This window comes from Pygocentrus nattereri, chromosome 1 (assembly GCF_015220715.1).
Source record: "Pygocentrus nattereri isolate fPygNat1 chromosome 1, fPygNat1.pri, whole genome shotgun sequence".
NCBI classification, from domain to species: Eukaryota; Metazoa; Chordata; class Actinopteri; order Characiformes; family Serrasalmidae; genus Pygocentrus; species Pygocentrus nattereri.
In genome coordinates this window covers 55,039,524-55,061,741 of record NC_051211.1, presented here as the reverse complement: position 1 = coordinate 55,061,741, position 22,218 = coordinate 55,039,524, and the positions used below count along the sequence as shown (strand labels likewise).

Sequence of the window (22,218 nt, the reverse complement as noted above, 5' to 3'; positions counted from 1 at the left end):
CTAAATACTGACTTATATAAAATATAAAATACTAAATACTGATTTACATAAAATACTAAATACTGACTTATATAAAATACTAAATACTGATTTACATAAAATACTAAATACTGACTTATATAAAATATAAAATACTAAATACTGATTTACATAAAATACTAAATACTGACTGATATAAAATACTAAATACTGATTTACATAAAATACTAAATACTGACTTATATAAAATATAAAATACTGATTTACATAAAATACTAAATACTGACTTATATAAAATATAAAATACTAAATACTGATTTACATAAAATACTAAATACTGACTTATATAAAATACTAAATACTGATTTACATAAAATACTAAATACTGACTTATATAAAATATAAAATACTAAATACTGATTTACATAAAATACCAAATACTGACTGATATAAAATACTAAATACTGATTTACATAAAATACTAAATACTGACTTATATAAAATATAAAATACTAAATACTGATTTATATAAAATACTAAATACTGACTTATATAAAATATAAAATACTAAATACTGATTTACATAAAATACTAAATACTGACTTATATAAAATATAAAATACTAAATACTGATTTACATAAAATACTAAATACTGACTTATATAAAATACTAAATACTGATTTACATAAAATACTAAATACTGACTTATATAAAATATAAAATACTGATTTACATAAAATACTAAATACTGACTGATATAAAATACTAAATACTGATTTACATAAAATACTAAATACTGACTTATATAAAATATAAAATACTAAATACCGATTTACATAAAATACTAAATACTGACTTATATAAAATACTAAATACTGATTTACATAAAATACTAAATAGTGACTTATATAAAATATAAAATACTAAATACTGATTTACATAAAATACTAAATACTGACTGATATAAAATACTAAATACTGATTTACATAAAATACTAAATACTGACTTATATAAAATATAAAATACTAAATACTGATTTACATAAAATACTAAATACTGACTTATATAAAATATAAAATACTAAATACTGATTTACATAAAATACTAAATACTGACTGATATAAAATACTAAATACTGATTTACATAAAATACTAAATACTGACTTATATAAAATATAAAATACTAAATACTGATTTATATAAAATACTAAATACTGACTTATATAAAATACTAAATACTGATTTACATAAAATACTAAATACTGACTTATATAAAATATAAAATACTAAATACTGATTTACATAAAATACTAAATACTGACTGATATAAAATACTAAATACTGATTTACATAAAATACTAAATACTGACTTATATAAAATATAAAATACTAAATACAGATTTATATAAAATACTAAATACTGACTTATATAAAATACTAAATACTGATTTACATAAAATACTAAATACTGACTTATATAAAATACTAAATACTGACTTATATAAATATAAAATACTAAATACTGATTTACATAAAAATACTAAATACTGACTTATATAAAATACTAAAATACTGATTTACATAAAATACTAAATACTGACTTATATAAAATATAAAATATAATACTGATTTACATAAAATACTAAATACTGACTGATATAAAATACTAAATACTGATTTACATAAATACTAAATACTGACTTATATAAATATAAAATACTAATACTGATTTACATAAAAATACTAAATACTGACTTATATAAAAATACTAAATACTGATTTACATAAAATACTAAATACTGACTTATATAAATACTAAATACTGATTTACTATACTAAATACTGATTATATAAAATACTAAATACTGATTTACATAAAATACTAAATACTGACTTATATAAAATACTAAATACTGATTTACATAAAATACTAAATACTGACTGATATAAAATACTAAATACTGATTTACATAAAATACTAAATACTGACTTATATAAAATATAAAATACTAAATACTGATTTACATAAAATACTAATACTGACTGATATAAAATACTAAATACTGATTTACATAAAATACTAAATACTGACTTATATAAAATATAAAATACTAAATACTGATTTATATAAAATACTAAATACTGACTTATATAAAATATAAAATACTAAATACTGATTTACATAAAATACTAAATACTGACTTATATAAAATATAAAATACTAAATACTGATTTACATAAAATACTAAATACTGACTTATATAAAATACTAAATACTGATTTACATAAAATACTAAATACTGACTTATATAAAATATAAAATACTGATTTACATAAAATACTAAATACTGACTGATATAAAATACTAAATACTGATTTACATAAAATACTAAATACTGACTTATATAAAATATAAAATACTAAATACCGATTTACATAAAATACTAAATACTGACTTATATAAAATACTAAATACTGATTTACATAAAATACTAAATAGTGACTTATATAAAATATAAAATACTAAATACTGATTTACATAAAATACTAAATACTGACTGATATAAAATACTAAATACTGATTTACATAAAATACTAAATACTGACTTATATAAAATATAAATACTAAATACCGATTTACATAAAATACTAAATACTGACTGTATATAAAATACTAATACTGATTTACATAAAATACTAAATAGTGACTCTATATAAATATAAAATACTAAATACTGATTTACATTAAAATACTAATACTGACTGATATAAAATACTAATACTGATGTACATAAAATACTAAATACTGACTTATATAAAATATAAAATACTAAATACTGATTTACATAAAATACTAAATACTGACTTATATAAATAAATACTAAATACTGATTTACATAAAATACTAAATACTGACTTATATAAAATACTAAATACTGATTTACATAAAATACTAATACTGACTATAAAATATAAAAATACTTTGATATTTACATAAAATACTACATACTGACTATATAAATACTAAATACTGATTTACATAAATACTAAATAACTGACTATATAAATATAAATACTAAATACTGATTTACATAAAATACTAAATACTGACTGATATAAAATACTAAATACTGATTTACATAAATACTAATACTGACTTATATAAAATATAAAATACTAAATACTGATTTATATAAAATACTAAATACTGACTTATATAAAATACTAAATACTGATTTACATAAAATACTAAATACTGATTTATATAAAATACTAAATACTGACTTATATAAAATATAAAATACTAAATACTGATTTACATAAAATACTAAATACTGACTTATATAAAATATAAAATACTAAATACTGATTTACATAAAATACTAAATACTGACTTATATAAAATATAAAATACTGATTTACATAAAATACTAAATACTGACTTATATAAAATATACAATAATAAATATTGATTTACATAAAATACTAAATACTGACTGATATAAAATACTAAATACTGATTTACATAAAATACTAAATACTGACTTATATAAAATATAAAATACTAAATACTGATTTACATAAAATACTAAATACTGACTTATATAAAATACTAAATACTGATTTACATAAAATACTAAATACTGACTTATATAAAATATAAAATACTAAATACTGATTTACATAAAATACTAAATACTGACTGATATAAAATACTAAATACTGATTTACATAAAATACTAAATACTGACTGATATAAAATACTAAATACTGATTTACATAAAATACTAAATACTGACTTATATAAAATATAAAATACTAAATACTGATTTACATAAAATACTAAATACTGACTGATATAAAATACTAAATACTGATTTACATAAAATACTAAATACTGACTGATATAAAATACTAAATACTGATTTACATAAAATACTAAATACTGACTTATATAAAATATAAAATACTAAATACTGATTTATATAAAATACTAAATACTGACTTATATAAAATATAAAATACTAAATACTGATTTACATAAAATACTAAATACTGACTTATATAAAATATAAAATACTAAATACTGACTTATATAAAATACTAATACTGATTTACATAAAATACTAAATACTGACTTATATAAAATATAAATACTGATTTACATAAAATACTAAATACTGACTGATATAAAATACTAAATACTGATTTACATAAAATACTAAATACTGACTTATATAAAATATAAAATACTAAATACCGATTTACATAAAATACTAAATACTGACTTATATAAAATACTAAATACTGATTTACATAAAATACTAAATAGTGACTTATATAAAATATAAAATACTAAATACTGATTTACATAAAATACTAAATACTGACTGATATAAAATACTAAATACTGATTTACATAAAATACTAAATACTGACTTATATAAAATATAAAATACTAAATACTGATTTACATAAAATACTAAATACTGACTTATATAAAATATAAAATACTAAATACTGATTTACATAAAATACTAAATACTGACTGATATAAAATACTAAATACTGATTTACATAAAATACTAAATACTGACTTATATAAAATATAAAATACTGATTTACATAAAATACTAAATACTGACTGATATAAAATACTAAATACTGATTTACATAAAATACTAAATACTGACTTATATAAAATATAAAATACTAAATACTGATTTACATAAAATACTAAATACTGACTGATATAAATATAAAATACTAAATACTGATTTACATAAAATACTAAATACTGACTTATATAAAATATAAAATACTAAATACTGATTTATATAAAATACTAAATACTGACTTATATAAAATACTAAATACTGATTTACATAAAATACTAAATACTGACTTATATAAAATACTAAATACTGACTTATATAAAATATAAAATACTGATTACATAAAATACTAAATACTGACTTATATAAAATATAAAATAATAAATATGATTTACATAAAATACTAAATACTGACTGATATAAAATACTAAATACTGATTTACATAAAATACTAAATACTGACTTATATAAAATATAAAATACTAAATAACTGATTTACATAAAATACTAAATACTGACTTATATAAAATACTAAATACTGATTTACATAAAATACTAAATACTGACTTATATAAATATAAAATACTAAATACTGATTTACATAAAATACTAAATACTGACTTATATAAATACTAAATACTGATTTACATAAAATACTAAATACTGACTTATATAAAATATAAAATACTCAATACTGATTTACATAAAATACTAAATACTGACTGATATAAAATACTAAATACTGATTACATAAAATACTAAATACTGACTTATATAAAATATAAAATACTAAATACTGATTTATATAAAATACTAAATACTGACTTATATAAATATAAAATACTAAATACTGATTTACATAAAATATAAATACTGACTTATATAAAATATAAAATACTAAATACTGATTTACATAACATACTAAATACTGACTTATATAAAATACTAAATACTGATTTTACATAAAATACTAAATACTGACTTATATAAAATATAAAATACTGATTTTACATGAAATACTAAATACTGACTGATATAAAATACTAAATATGATTTACATAAAATACTAAATACTGACTTATATAAAATATAAAATACTAAATACCGATTTACAAAATACTAAATACTGACTTATATAAAATACTAAATACTGATTTACATAAAATACTAAATAGTGACTTATATAAAATATAAATACTAAATACTGATTTACATAAAATACTAAATACTGACTGATATAAAATACTAAATACTGATTTACATAAAATACTAAATACTGACTTATATAAAAATAAAATACTAAATACTGATTTACATAAAATACTAAATACTGACTGATATAAAATACTAAATACTGATTTACATAAAATACTAAATACTGACTTATATAAAATATAAAATACTAAATACTGATTTATATAAAATACTAAATACTGACTTATATAAAATACTAAATACTGATTTACATAAAATACTAAATACTGACTTATATAAATATAAAATACTAAATACTGATTTACATAAAATACTAAATACTGACTGATATAAAATACTAATACTGATTTACATAAAATACTAAATACTGACTTATATAAAATATAAAATACTAAATACTGATTTATATAAAATACTAAATACTGACTTATATAAAATACTAAATACTGATTTACATAAAATACTAAATACTGACTTATATAAAATACTAAATACTGACTTATATAAAATATAAAATACTAAATACTGATTTACATAAAATACTAAATACTGACTTATATAAAATATAAAATACTAAATACTGATTTACATAAAATACTAAATACTGACTTATATAAAATATAAAATACTGATTTACATAAAATACTAAATACTGACTTATATAAAATATACAATAATAAATATTGATTTACATAAAATACTAAATACTGACTGATATAAAATACTAAATACTGATTTACATAAAATACTAAATACTGACTTATATAAAATATAAAATACTAAATACTGATTTACATAAAATACTAAATACTGACTTATATAAAATACTAAATACTGATTTACATAAAATACTAAATACTGACTTATATAAAATATAAAATACTAAATACTGATTTACATAAAATACTAAATACTGACTTATATAAAATACTAAATACTGATTTACATAAAATACTAAATACTGACTGATATAAAATACTAAATACTGATTTACATAAAATACTAAATACTGACTTATATAAAATATAAAATACTAAATACTGATTTACATAAAATACTAAATACTGACTTATATAAAATACTAAATACTGATTTACATAAAATACTAAATACTGACTGATATAAAATACTAAATACTGATTTACATAAAATACTAAATACTGACTTATATAAAATATAAAATACTAAATACTGATTTATATAAAATACTAAATACTGACTTATATAAAATATAAAATACTAAATACTGATTTACATAAAATACTAAATACTGACTTATATAAAATATAAAATACTAAATACTGACTTATATAAAATACTAAATACTGATTTACATAAAATACTAAATACTGACTTATATAAAATATAAAATACTGATTTACATAAAATACTAAATACTGACTGATATAAAATACTAAATACTGATTTACATAAAATACTAAATACTGACTTATATAAAATATAAAATACTAAATACCGATTTACATAAAATACTAAATACTGACTTATATAAAATACTAAATACTGATTTACATAAAATACTAAATAGTGACTTATATAAAATATAAAATACTAAATACTGATTTACATAAAATACTAAATACTGACTGATATAAAATACTAAATACTGATTTACATAAAATACTAAATACTGACTTATATAAAATATAAAATACTAAATACTGATTTACATAAAATACTAAATACTGACTTATATAAAATATAAAATACTAAATACTGATTTACATAAAATACTAAATACTGACTGATATAAAATACTAAATACTGATTTACATAAAATACTAAATACTGACTTATATAAAATATAAAATACTGATTTACATAAAATACTAAATACTGACTGATATAAAATACTAAATACTGATTTACATAAAATACTAAATACTGACTTATATAAATATAAAATACTAAATACTGATTTACATAAAATACTAAATACTGACTGATATAAAATACTAAATACTGATTTACATAAAATACTAAATACTGACTTATATAAAATATAAAATACTAAATACTGATTTATATAAAATACTAAATACTGACTTATATAAAATACTAAATACTGATTTACATAAAATACTAAATACTGACTTATATAAAATACTAAATACTGACTTATATAAAATATAAAATACTGATTTACATAAAATACTAAATACTGACTTATATAAAATATAAAATAATAAATATTGATTTACATAAAATACTAAATACTGACTGATATAAAATACTAAATACTGATTTACATAAAATACTAAATACTGACTTATATAAAATATAAAATACTAAATACTGATTTATATAAAATACTAAATACTGACTTATATAAAATATAAAATACTAAATACTGATTTACATAAAATACTAAATACTGACTTATATAAAATATAAAATACTAAATACTGATTTACATAAAATACTAAATACTGACTTATATAAAATACTAAATACTGATTTACATAAAATACTAAATACTGACTTATATAAAATATAAAATACTGATTTACATAAAATACTAAATACTGACTGATATAAAATACTAAATACTGATTTACATAAAATACTAAATACTGACTTATATAAAATATAAAATACTAAATACCGATTTACATAAAATACTAAATACTGACTTATATAAAATACTAAATACTGATTTACATAAAATACTAAATAGTGACTTATATAAAATATAAAATACTAAATACTGATTTACATAAAATACTAAATACTGACTGATATAAAATACTAAATACTGATTTACATAAATACTAAATACTGACTTATATAAAATATAAAATACTAAATACTGATTTACATAAAATACTAAATACTGACTTATATAAAATATAAAATACTAAATACTGATTTACATAAAATACTAAATACTGACTGATATAAAATACTAAATACTGATTTACATAAAATACTAAATACTGACTTATATAAAATATAAAATACTAAATACTGATTTATATAAAATACTAAATACTGACTTATATAAAATACTAAATACTGATTTACATAAAATACTAAATACTGACTTATATAAAATACTAAATACTGACTTATATAAAATATAAAATACTAAATACTGATTTACATAAAATACTAAATACTGACTTATATAAAATATAAAATACTAAATACTGATTTACATAAAATACTAAATACTGACTTATATAAAATATAAAATACTGATTTACATAAAATACTAAATACTGACTTATATAAAATATAAAATAATAAATATTGATTTACATAAAATACTAAATACTGACTGATATAAAATACTAAATACTGATTTACATAAAATACTAAATACTGACTTATATAAAATATAAAATACTAAATACTGATTTACATAAAATACTAAATACTGACTTATATAAAATACTAAATACTGATTTACATAAAATACTAAATACTGACTTATATAAAATATAAAATACTAAATACTGATTTACATAAAATACTAAATACTGACTTATATAAAATACTAAATACTGATTTACATAAAATACTAAATACTGACTGATATAAAATACTAAATACTGATTTACATAAAATACTAAATACTGACTTATATAAAATATAAAATACTAAATACTGATTTACATAAAATACTAAATACTGACTTATATAAAATACTAAATACTGATTTACATAAAATACTAAATAGTGACCTACGGAAACGAAAGAGCGACTTTCCAAGGCCACTTTTGAGCGCTCTATTTCATGATATCTTGCGCTGCATGATGCTGTGATATTACCGTGTGGCGAACATGGCTCTGAGAGAGGAGAAGGTGGCAGCGTCCTCTTTCAGAGCCTTCAGCTCGTTGCGCAGCTTCATCATGGTCTCGGTCACCATGCTCTTCTCCATCTCATACTTGCTCTTCAGGTTGGCCAGGGCCACTTCTGCAGTCTGTCACACACAGCAGAAAGCACGTTCACTCCGGTTTACACATGAACTATTAAACGTTTTCACTTTTGAATGTTCCATCAAAGATTATTTTGAACGCTATAATAATCTATAAGAATAAGAAGAGCTGACGCTGTGTTTCACTGTAAAGGTTCAGTGAGATTTTGGGGGATCTATTATCAGAAATGGACCATAGTACCAAATCCATGTTCTCATCAGAGTATAATGACCTGTAACTACGTTCTCTTAAAATGAGGCTTCATATCTACACAGTGAGCAGCTCCTCTTCAACAGAGGCCGGCAAGTTTCTACAGCGGCAGCTTGAATATGTTGGTGCTGCAGCTCCGGCAGGAGGACGTAGAAAGAAGAATCCGTGGAGCTGCTGGAGCTGCTGACCGTTCTGTGCTGTGAGACGTTTGAGAACCCAAATTCTGACAAAAGGAGGATCAGACTTGTTATTTAGCAGAAGAGAAAGCGAGGGAGGGAGAATCCTCACCGTCAAAGAGGAGAAAACATGACGGAGCAAAAACAAAACCTACTACACCCCTAGAAAGGGAGGGGTGAGGGATTCGGTTGGTTGCAACTGGCAACCTCACCACAAGATGCTCTAAATCACGCTGCAACATTTACAATTAAATTTATGATAATTCAAATTATGATATTATTATTTTAAACAAAGCAATAGCGAGGGGGACTCTATACAAAACAGTGTGTGAAGAAACACATCAGCCTTTATACCTGAGGACATGCTAAACCGCTCAGTTTTAACATTTTATTTGTGGTCTTTGTGATATTTTCAACTAAATATAGGGTTTAAATGATTTGCACATTATTGTGTCGTATTTTTATTTATATTTTGCACTGCGCCCCAACTTTTTCAGCACAGAGCAGCAGTTACTCACTCTGTGCTCTCGGACATGTGAAGCCTGAATGTGTTTACACACTGAACACCATTTATTCGTGCAGTTTTTCTCAAATGACAGTGAATGAATTCGCCCACCTGCACGACTGACAATGTCCTGCTCGCCAAACTTGATTTTTTTCGGATGATGAAACAGGATTCAAGTAATTGTATGTAGTGAAAGTGGCAGATCATGTCATGTTTTGAGAAATAATGAAGATAATTTATCTTATTTCAAGAAATTAATGCCTAAAATAAGTACAATAATGTGCGTAATGAAAATTTACATAACATAAAATTACATAAAATTACTTTTAAAAAAATCTTTAGAAATAAATAATCTTACAATATTCTTACATCAGTCTCACGATGAGACGTATTAGATATATTGACTACATCTAAGATGTTTTCACTTGTTAAGATACCATTTTTGTGGTGAAAAGTGTGATAATAGTACTTGATAAAAGTAGGAATGTCTAGAAATAATCATATAAAAAGCTTGCAATAATCTCAACTTGAGAAAAAAAGATACGTTGACTACATTTAGGATAATTCAGGTTATTTTTGGAGTTCTCATGTCCCATAAAATGGCTTAAAAAAAGTCTAGAAACAGGAGGAATAATCTTACAACATTCCTACAACTCATCTCGTCTCATTAGGAGGAATACTGGATATATTAACTACATTTAAGTTGTAGTGCTAAGATATTTTTTGCAGTGTGATTTTATCATAACCTCGTCATAAGCTCTGTTTGGCTGAATACATCAGTTTTCCAAAGAACAATGACTCTGAGCTCTGTACGTTAAACTGGAGCAGCTCAACCTCACCGTGGTCTTTCCATTAGAGTAACTGAAAACTGTAGCACATGTTAATGGAGCTCGTAATTACACTGAGTTCCCATGCAGCCCAGCACTTTCCCCTCCAGTGCGCAAATCTATAAATCGCCACTCCCATTAATCACTGCGGGAGCGCAGAGGCCACTGAGCGCTTTTAGTCACAAAGCCCTAGACAAGAAGTCGGAGAAAGCCCTTCACATAAAAGCCTTTCTCAACAGCGCAGTGCATTACTCATCACCAGGCACTGCAGTGAACCCGGAGAGCAGATCCACAACCTTAGAGACTTCCAGAGGAACAACAGAAGGAAAAACAGAGCCCTTTGAACAGGACAGTAACAAGCACGAAAGAAACCAAATGTTTCTCTATCTGCGTCGTATCTTTGTGATGATCCAGCTCCGAAATCCAGTTCAAACCCTTCCTGAATCCGTAGAGCCGCCCTTTTCCGTTCCATCTCATCACGGGATCCTACGAGACTCACATCCAGAGTTATGAGCCTGTGAAGAGGGGCTGAGATACACGTCATTTGCCTCTCACCGTGTGGAGCTGGTGGGTTCGTGTGTCCATCTACATTCTGAGTGAAACTGATCGACGGACACTCAGGAGATCACTAAGGACTGACCGTCACGCCGGAAGCCCTTCGTTCTTCATTCAGTCCACATCGGAGACTCGTGTGAAACGGCGTCAGAGAGTTTCCAGCTGCTGAAGCTGCTGCAGCGGTGTTTGGAAAGCAGTGATGAAGATAACGGAGCGTTTAGATATGAAACATCTGAGGAACCTGTTCTATGAAGAACCTTTAGATTAGGGTTTAAGAAGAGATGAACAGATCCAGAGAAAATGACCTCAGAGGGTGAAGAAACCTGGACAGTTATTCATGCTTTTATTTAATCTCATATCGATTATTGCAGCTCGCTGTATTGGGATTCTGTCAGGCGAGATTGTCACGGAATGACTCCGGAATGGTACCAGTAAAAGGGAGAGCGCTGCAAAAAAAAACGTATCAAGAAAAATCTTAAATGTAGTTTATACAGTTACTGTTTCTCAAGTTAAAATTGCTGTAAGAATATTATAAGTAACTTCTACATTTTTACTAGTTTTAGGACTAGGACTCTTTTAAGGCTAGCAAAATGACTCTAGTGGTCACTCTGGTCGCCCCTCGCTGGCTGTTGGAACTGTGGAGTTGATGCATGGACATTGATAAGGATTTGGAGATGAATGGGCTTATTTGTGTTTATAGCCACTCCGGCTGGTTTCCCGATACGTTTAATCTGCAGCCAGAAACTGAAACACTAAAAAGTCGTGAAGCTGAATTCTACTTTTTGTTCGCCAGTTGGTTCAGATTTGAACAAGAAGCTGGCGAATGAGAAGCGACTTCAGCCTCGTAGAAAGTCTAACATTGACAGACACTTTGCAAGAAACTGTTTTACTTCCGATGAAAAGTTTCCTGCTGGAGATGCGAGAAAAGCGGCTGTAGCTGAGCTGAAGCTCAAAGCAGAGCAACGTAAATCTGTGTTTTATTTGTGTATAAACAGGAGTATCAGGGTGGTGCAGTAGGCTAAACATTTACTCCATCATCAGGAGGGCATGAGTTCAAGTCACAGCCGTCTGTAGGTGGTCGTCAAAGAGGGTGAATCCCATGCCAGCCTCCATTCCTTGAGCCTGGTGTCCCTGTGTGACCCTGGACGTCCCACCCAGCAGGGAGGCTGCTGTATAATGGTCTGTTGTTTGTGCTGGTGGTTCTGAGCGGTGGGTCAGTTCTGGCAGTGCTGGTTTAAAAGGGGCTAAAATATGGATTTAACGGCAGTAAACAGGGTGGGTTCTGGTAACTGCATCTGGGCCTCTCCTGGGCCTTTGTTCCAGCATGTGGGACGCAAGTAAATGCCGGATGTGGATTGTATCGAATGTGCTGTCTGGGGAGTTACATGACGCAATGACCCCACCTTACACTCTGAGTTCTCCTGCCACACACATGATGAAAGGTTTTGTCCTAAATGTAACATAATAATGACAGTTATTATGCTACAAACTATGAACACTACTCTACTGACCTCCCACGGTTTTCATGAAGGAACCTCCACAACAGGCAAAAACTAAAAACCTATTTATTCTCTCAGACGTCCGAGTCCTTTTAGAGACTGTATTCAGTCGTCTGTCTCGGTTCGTTCTGTCCTGCCGTCAGCAGCCCAGCTACTTTGTTTTGTAATTCATTTTATCTGCTTGTTTTCCTCTTTGAGCTCCTTGTGCAGCTCTGAGCAGCAACTGGTGGCTATTTCAGCTGATTTTACTGTGCAGCTGTTGTCTTTTGAATGTGCTATGTAAATAAACTGACTTGACTCCAGCTCAGCTGGTGAAAAGCACCGACCTGCTTGTTGGCTTTGAGGACGAGGCGCAAGGTGGCGATCTGCTCCCTCTTGGTGCTCAGCAGGGATTTGAGCTTGAGGATCTCCTCCATGCAGGTCTCTTTGTCCTTGTCGAGCATGGGTGCCAGCTCCTGGGCGGCTGCCCTCTGGCGAGAAAGCTGCAGTGAGCGGTCCACAGCCTTCTGCAGGTGCTTGATCTGGTCCCGGATGATGGCGTTGAGGTGGTGGATGTTGGAGGGCTCCCGCCGGGGCTCGGAGCCCGTCGACGACTCGGGCGCAGGAGACGAGGAAGAGGACGACGACGAGGCACTGATGGCAGGGGAGCCCAGTGGCGTGCGGACCGGGCTGTCCTCCGCATTGAGGGGCTCTTTGGAAGGCGACTCCGAGGGGCTTCGAGAGTCGCTCGGCGTGGAGGCTGATGTGGCGGCGTTGATGGCGGCCAGGCGGCGCGCCAGCCGCGGCGTCAGCAGGACCCGGTGGTCTTCCTGTGCCTTCAGGCCAGCGGGGGGAGCACGAAGCGGACTGCGGCCCTGCCGGTAGTAGTCCAGCATGACGCGGTTGGGCGTCTCGTTGTTGCACAAGCAGACGTGATGGTAGAGCTGCGCCAGCTCCTCGCTGAAGGTGGCCAGCTCTTCCTGGGCCGTGGCCAACACGCTGTGGTTCTCTGAAACAGCGCTGTTCGCCGCCTGCAGCTCTCGCTCCAGTCCCACCGCCTTATCCCTCGCCTCCCTGCAGGTGCGCTCCAGACGAGCCACCTGGGCCTCCAGAGCCCGCAGCTGGCCCTGAACTCGCTCCTCCACCCGTGTCGTCCCCTCCATGCACTCCTTGTGCCTCTCCTGCAGCTCCTTCAGCTCCGCTTTCAAGCCAACCACCTCCGTCACCGCCAGCCTGTACTTGCACTGCAGCAGCTCTACACCCAATCCTTGCAGACTGTTGGACGCCCACAAAGGGCTCTTCATCTCCGGCTCCTCCTCCTCGCTGCTGGCCTCTGAGGTGCCGCCCTGCTGCCGGAGGATGCGGACGCGCTCTTGGAGCCGCCACGCTCTCTCGTGCTGTTCTGTCAGGGCGCTCTGCGCATGCCGCAGCTGCGTCTGGCACTCCTGCAGGCTGGTCTGCGCAGACGCCTTCTCCTGCTCCACCTGCAAAGCAGAACACGCAGCACATCCTGACATCAGCCAAGTTTGTTTACAGTCATTTTCATTGCCTTTGTTTTTCATGTCAAACTGCTCAATTACTGTAATTAGTACAACCTTACAGCAGGCAAACTTAGTAGCTCTCAACTGACGTCAGACCGAAGATTGAAACAGCTCAAATAAACACACATTACTCACTGCCGCCCTCTAAAGGTGTCATAGTGCCTCGGGCTGCGAAAGTATGGTAAAAATCATGATCACGATCATTTTGGGCAATATTTAAAACATGATTATTTAACATGATCACTCATCAACTGGAAACTTCATGCATTTACTGAACTTATAAATAAAAATACATTTTAAAAAAGATAAATAAATAAACAATATATACACACATTTATGGATTTAAACATATAATAATATATGAATATATATATAAAATAAAACAAATTAAATAAAATATATTTTTTAAAAAGATCAACTAACTTCCACAACCTGCTGAAAACTGCTAAACATATATTAAAGTAAAAAATAAATTAGACCAAAATAAATAATTATATATATTTATTGTATATTATATATTTATAGAGGAGCGATATAAAGGAAAAGGGTGCTGTGGATTTACAACACAAGACAGAGTGCAGCACAGTAATCGGTCTGTCTTGATTATCTGGTTTATTTGGTTTATCGTCACTGATAAATGAAATAAAATTTGATGAAAGTTTCGACAGAAGTTTTGTTGTTTTCACAACACCCACGGAGTGTCAGAACGTCATCGTGTTTGGAGACGTAAACAGTCTGTATCTGTAAATATTGAACATGAATGCTACTTACACCTTTTAATCATGATGACAGCACCTGTTACCTGTTCAGCTGTTCACCTGTGGAAAGTTCCAAAACAGGGGTTTCTGATCATCCCACTAACTTACCTTTCCGCTGTCTTTTGGAACACGCTGCAGCCTCTGGAATTAGCGTACGTTTAAAAAATCTAAAGTTGATAAGGTCGAATATTAAATACATCTTCTTTGTGTGGTTTTCAGTTAAACACCTGTTCAGATTCACGCTCTACCTTCTGGATTTGGGTTTGAGCTCTGATACAGTCCTGTGGGAAAGCCTGAGGCACCCAAGACTCATTTTCTAAATCTATTTATTTGTGTACTTTGTGTTAATATTTAAATAAACAAAATTTATAGAATATTAATTAATAATGATATATATATATATATATAAACAGTGATGTTCTGGACGTCAGTGTGTGTGTTTACCCATCTCCAAGCCTCTCCTCGAGGAAGCCCAGTATTATATGTAGTTAAAAAGCAGCTCCTGGTTTGACCAATCAGTGCTCAGTAAATTGAGCTCATGACATAATTGATGATATTAACGAGTCTCTGTGGCGGCTGTGAAGGTGTCCAGGAAAAATATGGACCTGAGAAATTCTTGTTCCTTTTTATAGTTTTTCTGTTTATTTGAATTATGAATACGACTTTATTCTAATGTATATTGTGATAAACTCACTGCTGAGGTCCATTGTTTAAAAATTTGCTTAGATGCCTAAAATTTTCACGCTGAGCTGCATATCTGTATTATTAGTAACTTTAGGCTGGATATTCAGAGAATCCACGACGCGTATGAGAAAGACTGCGAACCAGAGACAGCAGTCATTGATCTCTTGGGTTCAGGAGGTTATAAATAGCCTCGTAGTGTGACCCATTACTCTGTATGTATGTGAGTGCGTATCTGATGGCTCCAATTTCACTGCAGCATCCAACTATAAACAGATCCAGAACCCAAAACCCAGTGCAGTGTTTGTCCCTCCCTCACTGTTAGTAGCAATGAAACGCATTTCACTCCAGCCGAAGACAAAGACACAAAGGCTTCGCTCAGACAGCAGGTAAAAGCAGACCAAATCTGACTTTTTTATCGCGAGATCCTACGAGACTCACATCCGGAGTTATGAGCCTGTGAAGAGGGGCTGAGATACACGTCATCTGCCTCTCACCGTGTGGAGCTGCTGGATTCGTGTGTCCGTCTACATTCTGTGTGAAACTGACCGACGGACACTCAGGAGATCACTAAGGGCTGACCGTCACGCCGGAAACCCTTCATTCTTCGTTCAGTCCACATCGGAGACTCGTGTGAAACGGCGTCAGAGAGTTTCCAGCTGCTGAAGCTGCTGCAGCGCTTGAGCTTATGAGCTGCATATCAGATGTGTATGAGATTTGAGTACCACATATAAGACTACGTTCAGGTCTCTGAAGGTTTTCTCAGATCTGATCTCGCTGACACGATAGTTCTCACTCATTTAGGTGAGAGATTCATTAATCGGTCATTAACGTGATGAACCGGCTCCTGAACTGACCCTCATGAGCTCCTCCTACTCAGTACCGTCACGTGACTGAATCACCGCATCATCAGCACAAACTAACGAGCAGATCGAGCTTTGCTGAGAAGATCATTAACTCTGATCAGCTCTCAGCTTCATTATTAGAGCCAGACGGAGGAGGAAAAGGTGAGATGAGCTGCTTTTCCACCGTTTACAGGATTTTAACGTCTGTTAAATGCGCAGTGAAAAAGCATGAGTTCTGATCTGAGCTTCTCATTAAGGTCAAACGGCCACGAATCGGATATTTGTGCCACTTCAACCCGGGAATGTGATTGTAGCCTAAGGCTATGTTCACACAGCAGTGAAAGTGGCCCAACGAACGCCAGTCGCTCCCAGAAGATCAGCTTCATCTTCAGGAGCCACCATGAAGCTTCACTGACTGACAGCTGGGCTCATCACCCAGAACGTGTTCAAGTTCGCCGTTAAAAGTCACTTCTTTGGTTCGTGTCATCGGGTTCTTTAAATTTGCTTTAGATTTTAACCTGATCTTTAACGCTGCATTTCAGATTCAGAGTTTTTGCTGTACTGCTGGGACAGGCTCCAGCACCCCCCCGCGACCCGGAGGGAGAACTGACTTAGAAAGTGTGTGTGTGTGTGTGTGTGTTTGCTGTTCACACAGACACACACTCAAGTCACACTTGAAGAAACAGATCAGGCCGCTTTACCTGCTGTGTGAATGCAGCCAAAGAGAAACCAGAGCGTCGTTTGTAATTTCCCAAAAAACAAACGGTCTGAGAGGCCCGGTGTGAAGACGTTACCTGCTGAAGCTGCTGCTTGAGTTTCTGGATCTCGGTGAGGTTCATCTCGCTGAAGAGATCAGGGGTCGTCGAGTCGCTCTTCCTCGGCCCCGCCGCCCTGAACTCCCCGTTGAGTCGGGTCAGTGCCGCGCCGGCTGCGCCCTGCAGCAGAAGCCCGTTGCATTTGCCACCGTCCTCGCTGCCCGGAGAGCTGGCAGCGGTGGGGGTGGCACTGCCACTGGGGGGCGCCGAGCTGAGGGCCAGCAGGTGGGCACTGGCCGAAGCAAAGGCTCCATCGCACACGGTGAGGTGCTGGGCCAGCTCTTTACGGAGGCTGTTCTTCAGCTCACGCTCGCTCTTCAGAGCGTCCAGAGCCTCCTCCAGCTGGCTCTCCGAGATGTCCTTCAGGCGCAGCGCGTCCTCCAACTGGCTGTTCAGCAAAGCCGTCTCCTCCTCCAGCACCTTGATCTCGTGTTTCAGGCCTTCGTACTCCACCTTTATGGGAGAATCAGCCCACAGAGATTCAGTTCTAATTCAGATCGAAACAAAAACTCAAAGACATTCATCAACACTGGAACAGGGGGCTGATCTTTTTCATGTGCATGTCTGCCTTTCTATTACATTAACAATTATAAACAGGTAAATCGAGTATCATTATATATGTATGAACGCTGATGTATTGAAAACGCAGCACACAACGGATTCCAACACAGTCTCTACACATGCGGCCGATGCAGCTCGGTGTACGCAACTGCTGAAGACTTTCAAAAGTGTTTCTCAAAGCCAGTTTCAGATTCTTTTAATTCTTCGGAAAAACACCAGGAATGGCCTTCTCAACTGCCGGAGTGGCACAGCGTGTTCAGCGCTCCACCTTTTCTGTTTAAACAAATGCTTTTCTACGATTTGTCGTGGCTGATTGCAGCCGTGGACCAGGTGTTGGGAATAAAACCAATCAAACTCTCTTTTCTCACCTCTCTCTGTGAATTAGGGAGACACTCAGGTAATGAGCAGTGCAGTCGTTGGACATAAAGCTCGACTCAGTCTCAGAGTCTCTCACTCTCTGTTGGGAGATTTTGGAGTCGTTTTTTTGTTTTGATGTTTTTCCACTGTAGTCAAATGAAAAGCACTCATGCACGCAGCTTACAAACTGCCCAGGACAGCAGAATTATCTGGTGAGAGTAATAAACACATAAATACATACATGCAAAGATTTCTGCCAATCCGATTGAATATATTCCAATTACAGATTCAGGCTGAGGTGTTTATTCTCACTCTATTCAACAATTCGATGGAAAATCTTCGTTTACATGCTCATGACAAGTAATCTGATGCAAAATGACGCACATGCGTAGAGAACCGCTCAGTGTGGACGTTACCATGACAACCGGAATCACGTGAGGTCCAGTCAGAGTGAGATGAGCAGCAGTGAGCAGTGATTGTGTGTTTAACTGCTTTAAAATGACGTCAGACTCAGGAAAACGTCCTTCACACGTCCTTATTAAAGAAGGCCGAGAGGAAGACGTCGTGCTCTGAGACGCATAAGCTGGACGTCCGTCCCGCCGCCGTCTTTTAAAGATCAGAGCATGAACTTCGTCTCCTCTGCAGACCAGTTTCTGCTCCGCCGTGTTGAACGGTATAAACTCTCACTGTGATGTGACGCACATGCAGAACGGACTGAAACTTTCCGATAGGGAATGTAATCGGATTCAGGCGTTTACACGGATATTATTCTTCTATTTAACGGATTATTCACAGGATTACCCACCTCAATCCATCGGATAGAAATTGTATTCCGAATGGCCTCAAGCAGACTAGACCATTCCGACTGAGGTGTTTATGGACATATCCTATTCTGATTGAACTATTACTCGGATTAATAATGGATTATTAGGCTACATGTAAACGTGGCTACTGTGGATGAGAGAAAACAGCTTCTCTCCTTCCTACATTCCTGAATCTGTCATTTTGGATATCTGTGCTTTCTTAGCACCGTTTGTTGGTGGATTTATATCTCACGTTTAAAATGACAGCCTGCATGTTTGTTTTGCTGAAGGCTTAATGAATCAGTCTTATTGATAACAGACTGCGAAAAAACAAACAATATAGACAGAAGCATTACATAATCTTTAATGCAAGTTTTATATGAGTGCTTGTTACAATTTATAGCATCTTGTGATCTTAAATGTAAAGGTAAATTTTAAAATATATCATTTTCCTAATGACTTATATACTCCAGCACCCCCCCAACAACCCAGGAGGATAAGTGGTTTAGTTTGACTTCCAAACTTTTATACTGTCTTTAATGTTTGTGCACTTTATTTTTGTAATGTTGGAATTACTGTCAGTTTTTATGTTCACTTACTGTTCGTTTTGTGTGTATGTACATTTTCACACTATACACTTCAAAATTACACATATGTCAATGTTTGGGCTCCTGTTCTACTAATAATCAATATCATCCCTAAAAAACACACACTGGTTTTTACACCAGTCAAAGAGCACACAGGTGAGATCAGGGAGAGGAGAGATCCGTAACCACATACAGTACAAGCAATACTTATAGAGGAATTCCACGGACTGTTCAAAATTCCCCCATAACTCAGTGTGTGAGGATCAGAGAGATCCAGAGGGTTTGGTGTGAAACGGTTCAGACGTCTTTACAGTGGTGGTGATGGGAACCAGACGTCGCCATGACTACAACACAGATATAGACACTTTATTTACCATCCAGAACCTCCAGAGAACCTACACGAGTCTTCTGAGCTTATATGGAATGTTGATGATGGAAAACAGTGGAAAATCTGGAATAATGAGTTTTCTTCGGGGACTATTTTGCCGCACAGTGCCCTGCATGTCTCCCTCCACCATGAATGGAGTTGAAGTTCTCTAAACTCTCATAAAACAGCGTCTCAGTCATCAGGCAGTGAATTCAGAACCAGCTCATGTAGGAACTTTCTGTAGGAGCTTTTAGAGGGACGTCTGGTTCCCATCACCGCCACTGTGAACAAACCTGACTTGGTCAGTTTCTCTAGAACGGAGCGTTTCACACCAAACCGCTCTGAATACGTGGGAGAGTCGGTGGGTCAGAGCTGAGGTACCTGATTCTGTCTGAGTGTGGACACCAGTTTCTGCAGCGAGATGTTCTCCTCCTCCAGCTCAGTGTAGTCCTGCAGCAGCCGCGCCTCCCTGAACTTATACTCCCTCACCTCCTCTCTCATCCTGCTCGTCTGGAGCTCCAGCATCTCATTACTCTGAGAAACAAACCGTGAGAGACAGAAAGACTTTAACTGAACCTCGTTACAGTTTGCTGAGTAATATAACAGTGGAATGTTACTACAGCTGGTTGATATGGAACAAATATGATGACACAGACATCTGATGAGTTGGAACAGACAATATAGAACCAGAGGTGTCATGTTTAAAAAAACACTATCAAAAACAATTAATACAAAATGTTGCATTCAACATCTCCCATCCTGCGCTGCAGTAATTGTAATTAAATACCACTGATTGTAATAATTATAATCTCTTCGTAAACAGATATGCGGCTATTTGTGTTACGTACTGAAGATATGAGTTAAAACATTCAGGGGACAAACTATTGCAAATTTACATTGGTTGAGGACCCTCTGGTTCGGGGGGGGGGGGGTCGTGACAGGTGGATCAAAAACTCTGAGAAAAAAAATATATTTGAGAAAAAAAAAGTTTCAAAATATGATATTTAGCCACACGGTTAAAAAAAATTAAAAGTAAAATTAAAATTCAATAATAAAAGACTCGGCTCCATGGCTGAGCGCTCTGGTGGACGGTTCCTCTTCATCCTCAGAACTTAAATTTTGTCAGCAGATGGAAAAATTATATAACGACACTTCGGCAGGATACACAACACGCCAGTTTTTAGTCTCGCATCAGACGGTTCTAAAATAGAAGCAGAACTTTTAAAAAACATCAAAAACTATGAATACGATGGTTCCAATTCCAATTAAGCAGCACTAATTATATTCCTTTTGTAATGAAATATGCAGCCGGTCTGCTGGTAATCAAAAACCGTCACCCTGCTTTCACACCGACAGCAACGTCATTCGTTTTAAACAAGAGGCGGCGACACAAAGAAGT

General features: G+C 32.2%; 1 protein-coding gene across 7 annotated transcripts in view; it reads right to left on the bottom strand.

Moving 5' to 3' along the window:
* LOC108413499 (protein bicaudal D homolog 1-like) overlaps nucleotides 1-22,218 on the bottom strand; it is a 62,425-nt gene that overhangs the window by 17,863 nt on the left and 22,344 nt on the right. For all 7 annotated transcript variants that reach the window (XR_005130311.1, XM_037538644.1, XM_037538651.1 and 4 more), the window contains exons 3-6: nucleotides 21,201-21,353; nucleotides 18,124-18,597; nucleotides 13,852-14,988; nucleotides 9,607-9,758 (exon numbers count right to left, since the gene is read on the bottom strand). Coding sequence is in view for 6 of the 7 variants with exons in the window: in XM_037538644.1 (XP_037394541.1) it covers nucleotides 9,607-9,758; nucleotides 13,852-14,988; nucleotides 18,124-18,597; nucleotides 21,201-21,353 (1,916 nt within the window). In the remaining variant the exon portion in view is untranslated. The remainder of the gene's footprint in view (nucleotides 1-9,606; nucleotides 9,759-13,851; nucleotides 14,989-18,123; nucleotides 18,598-21,200; nucleotides 21,354-22,218) is intronic.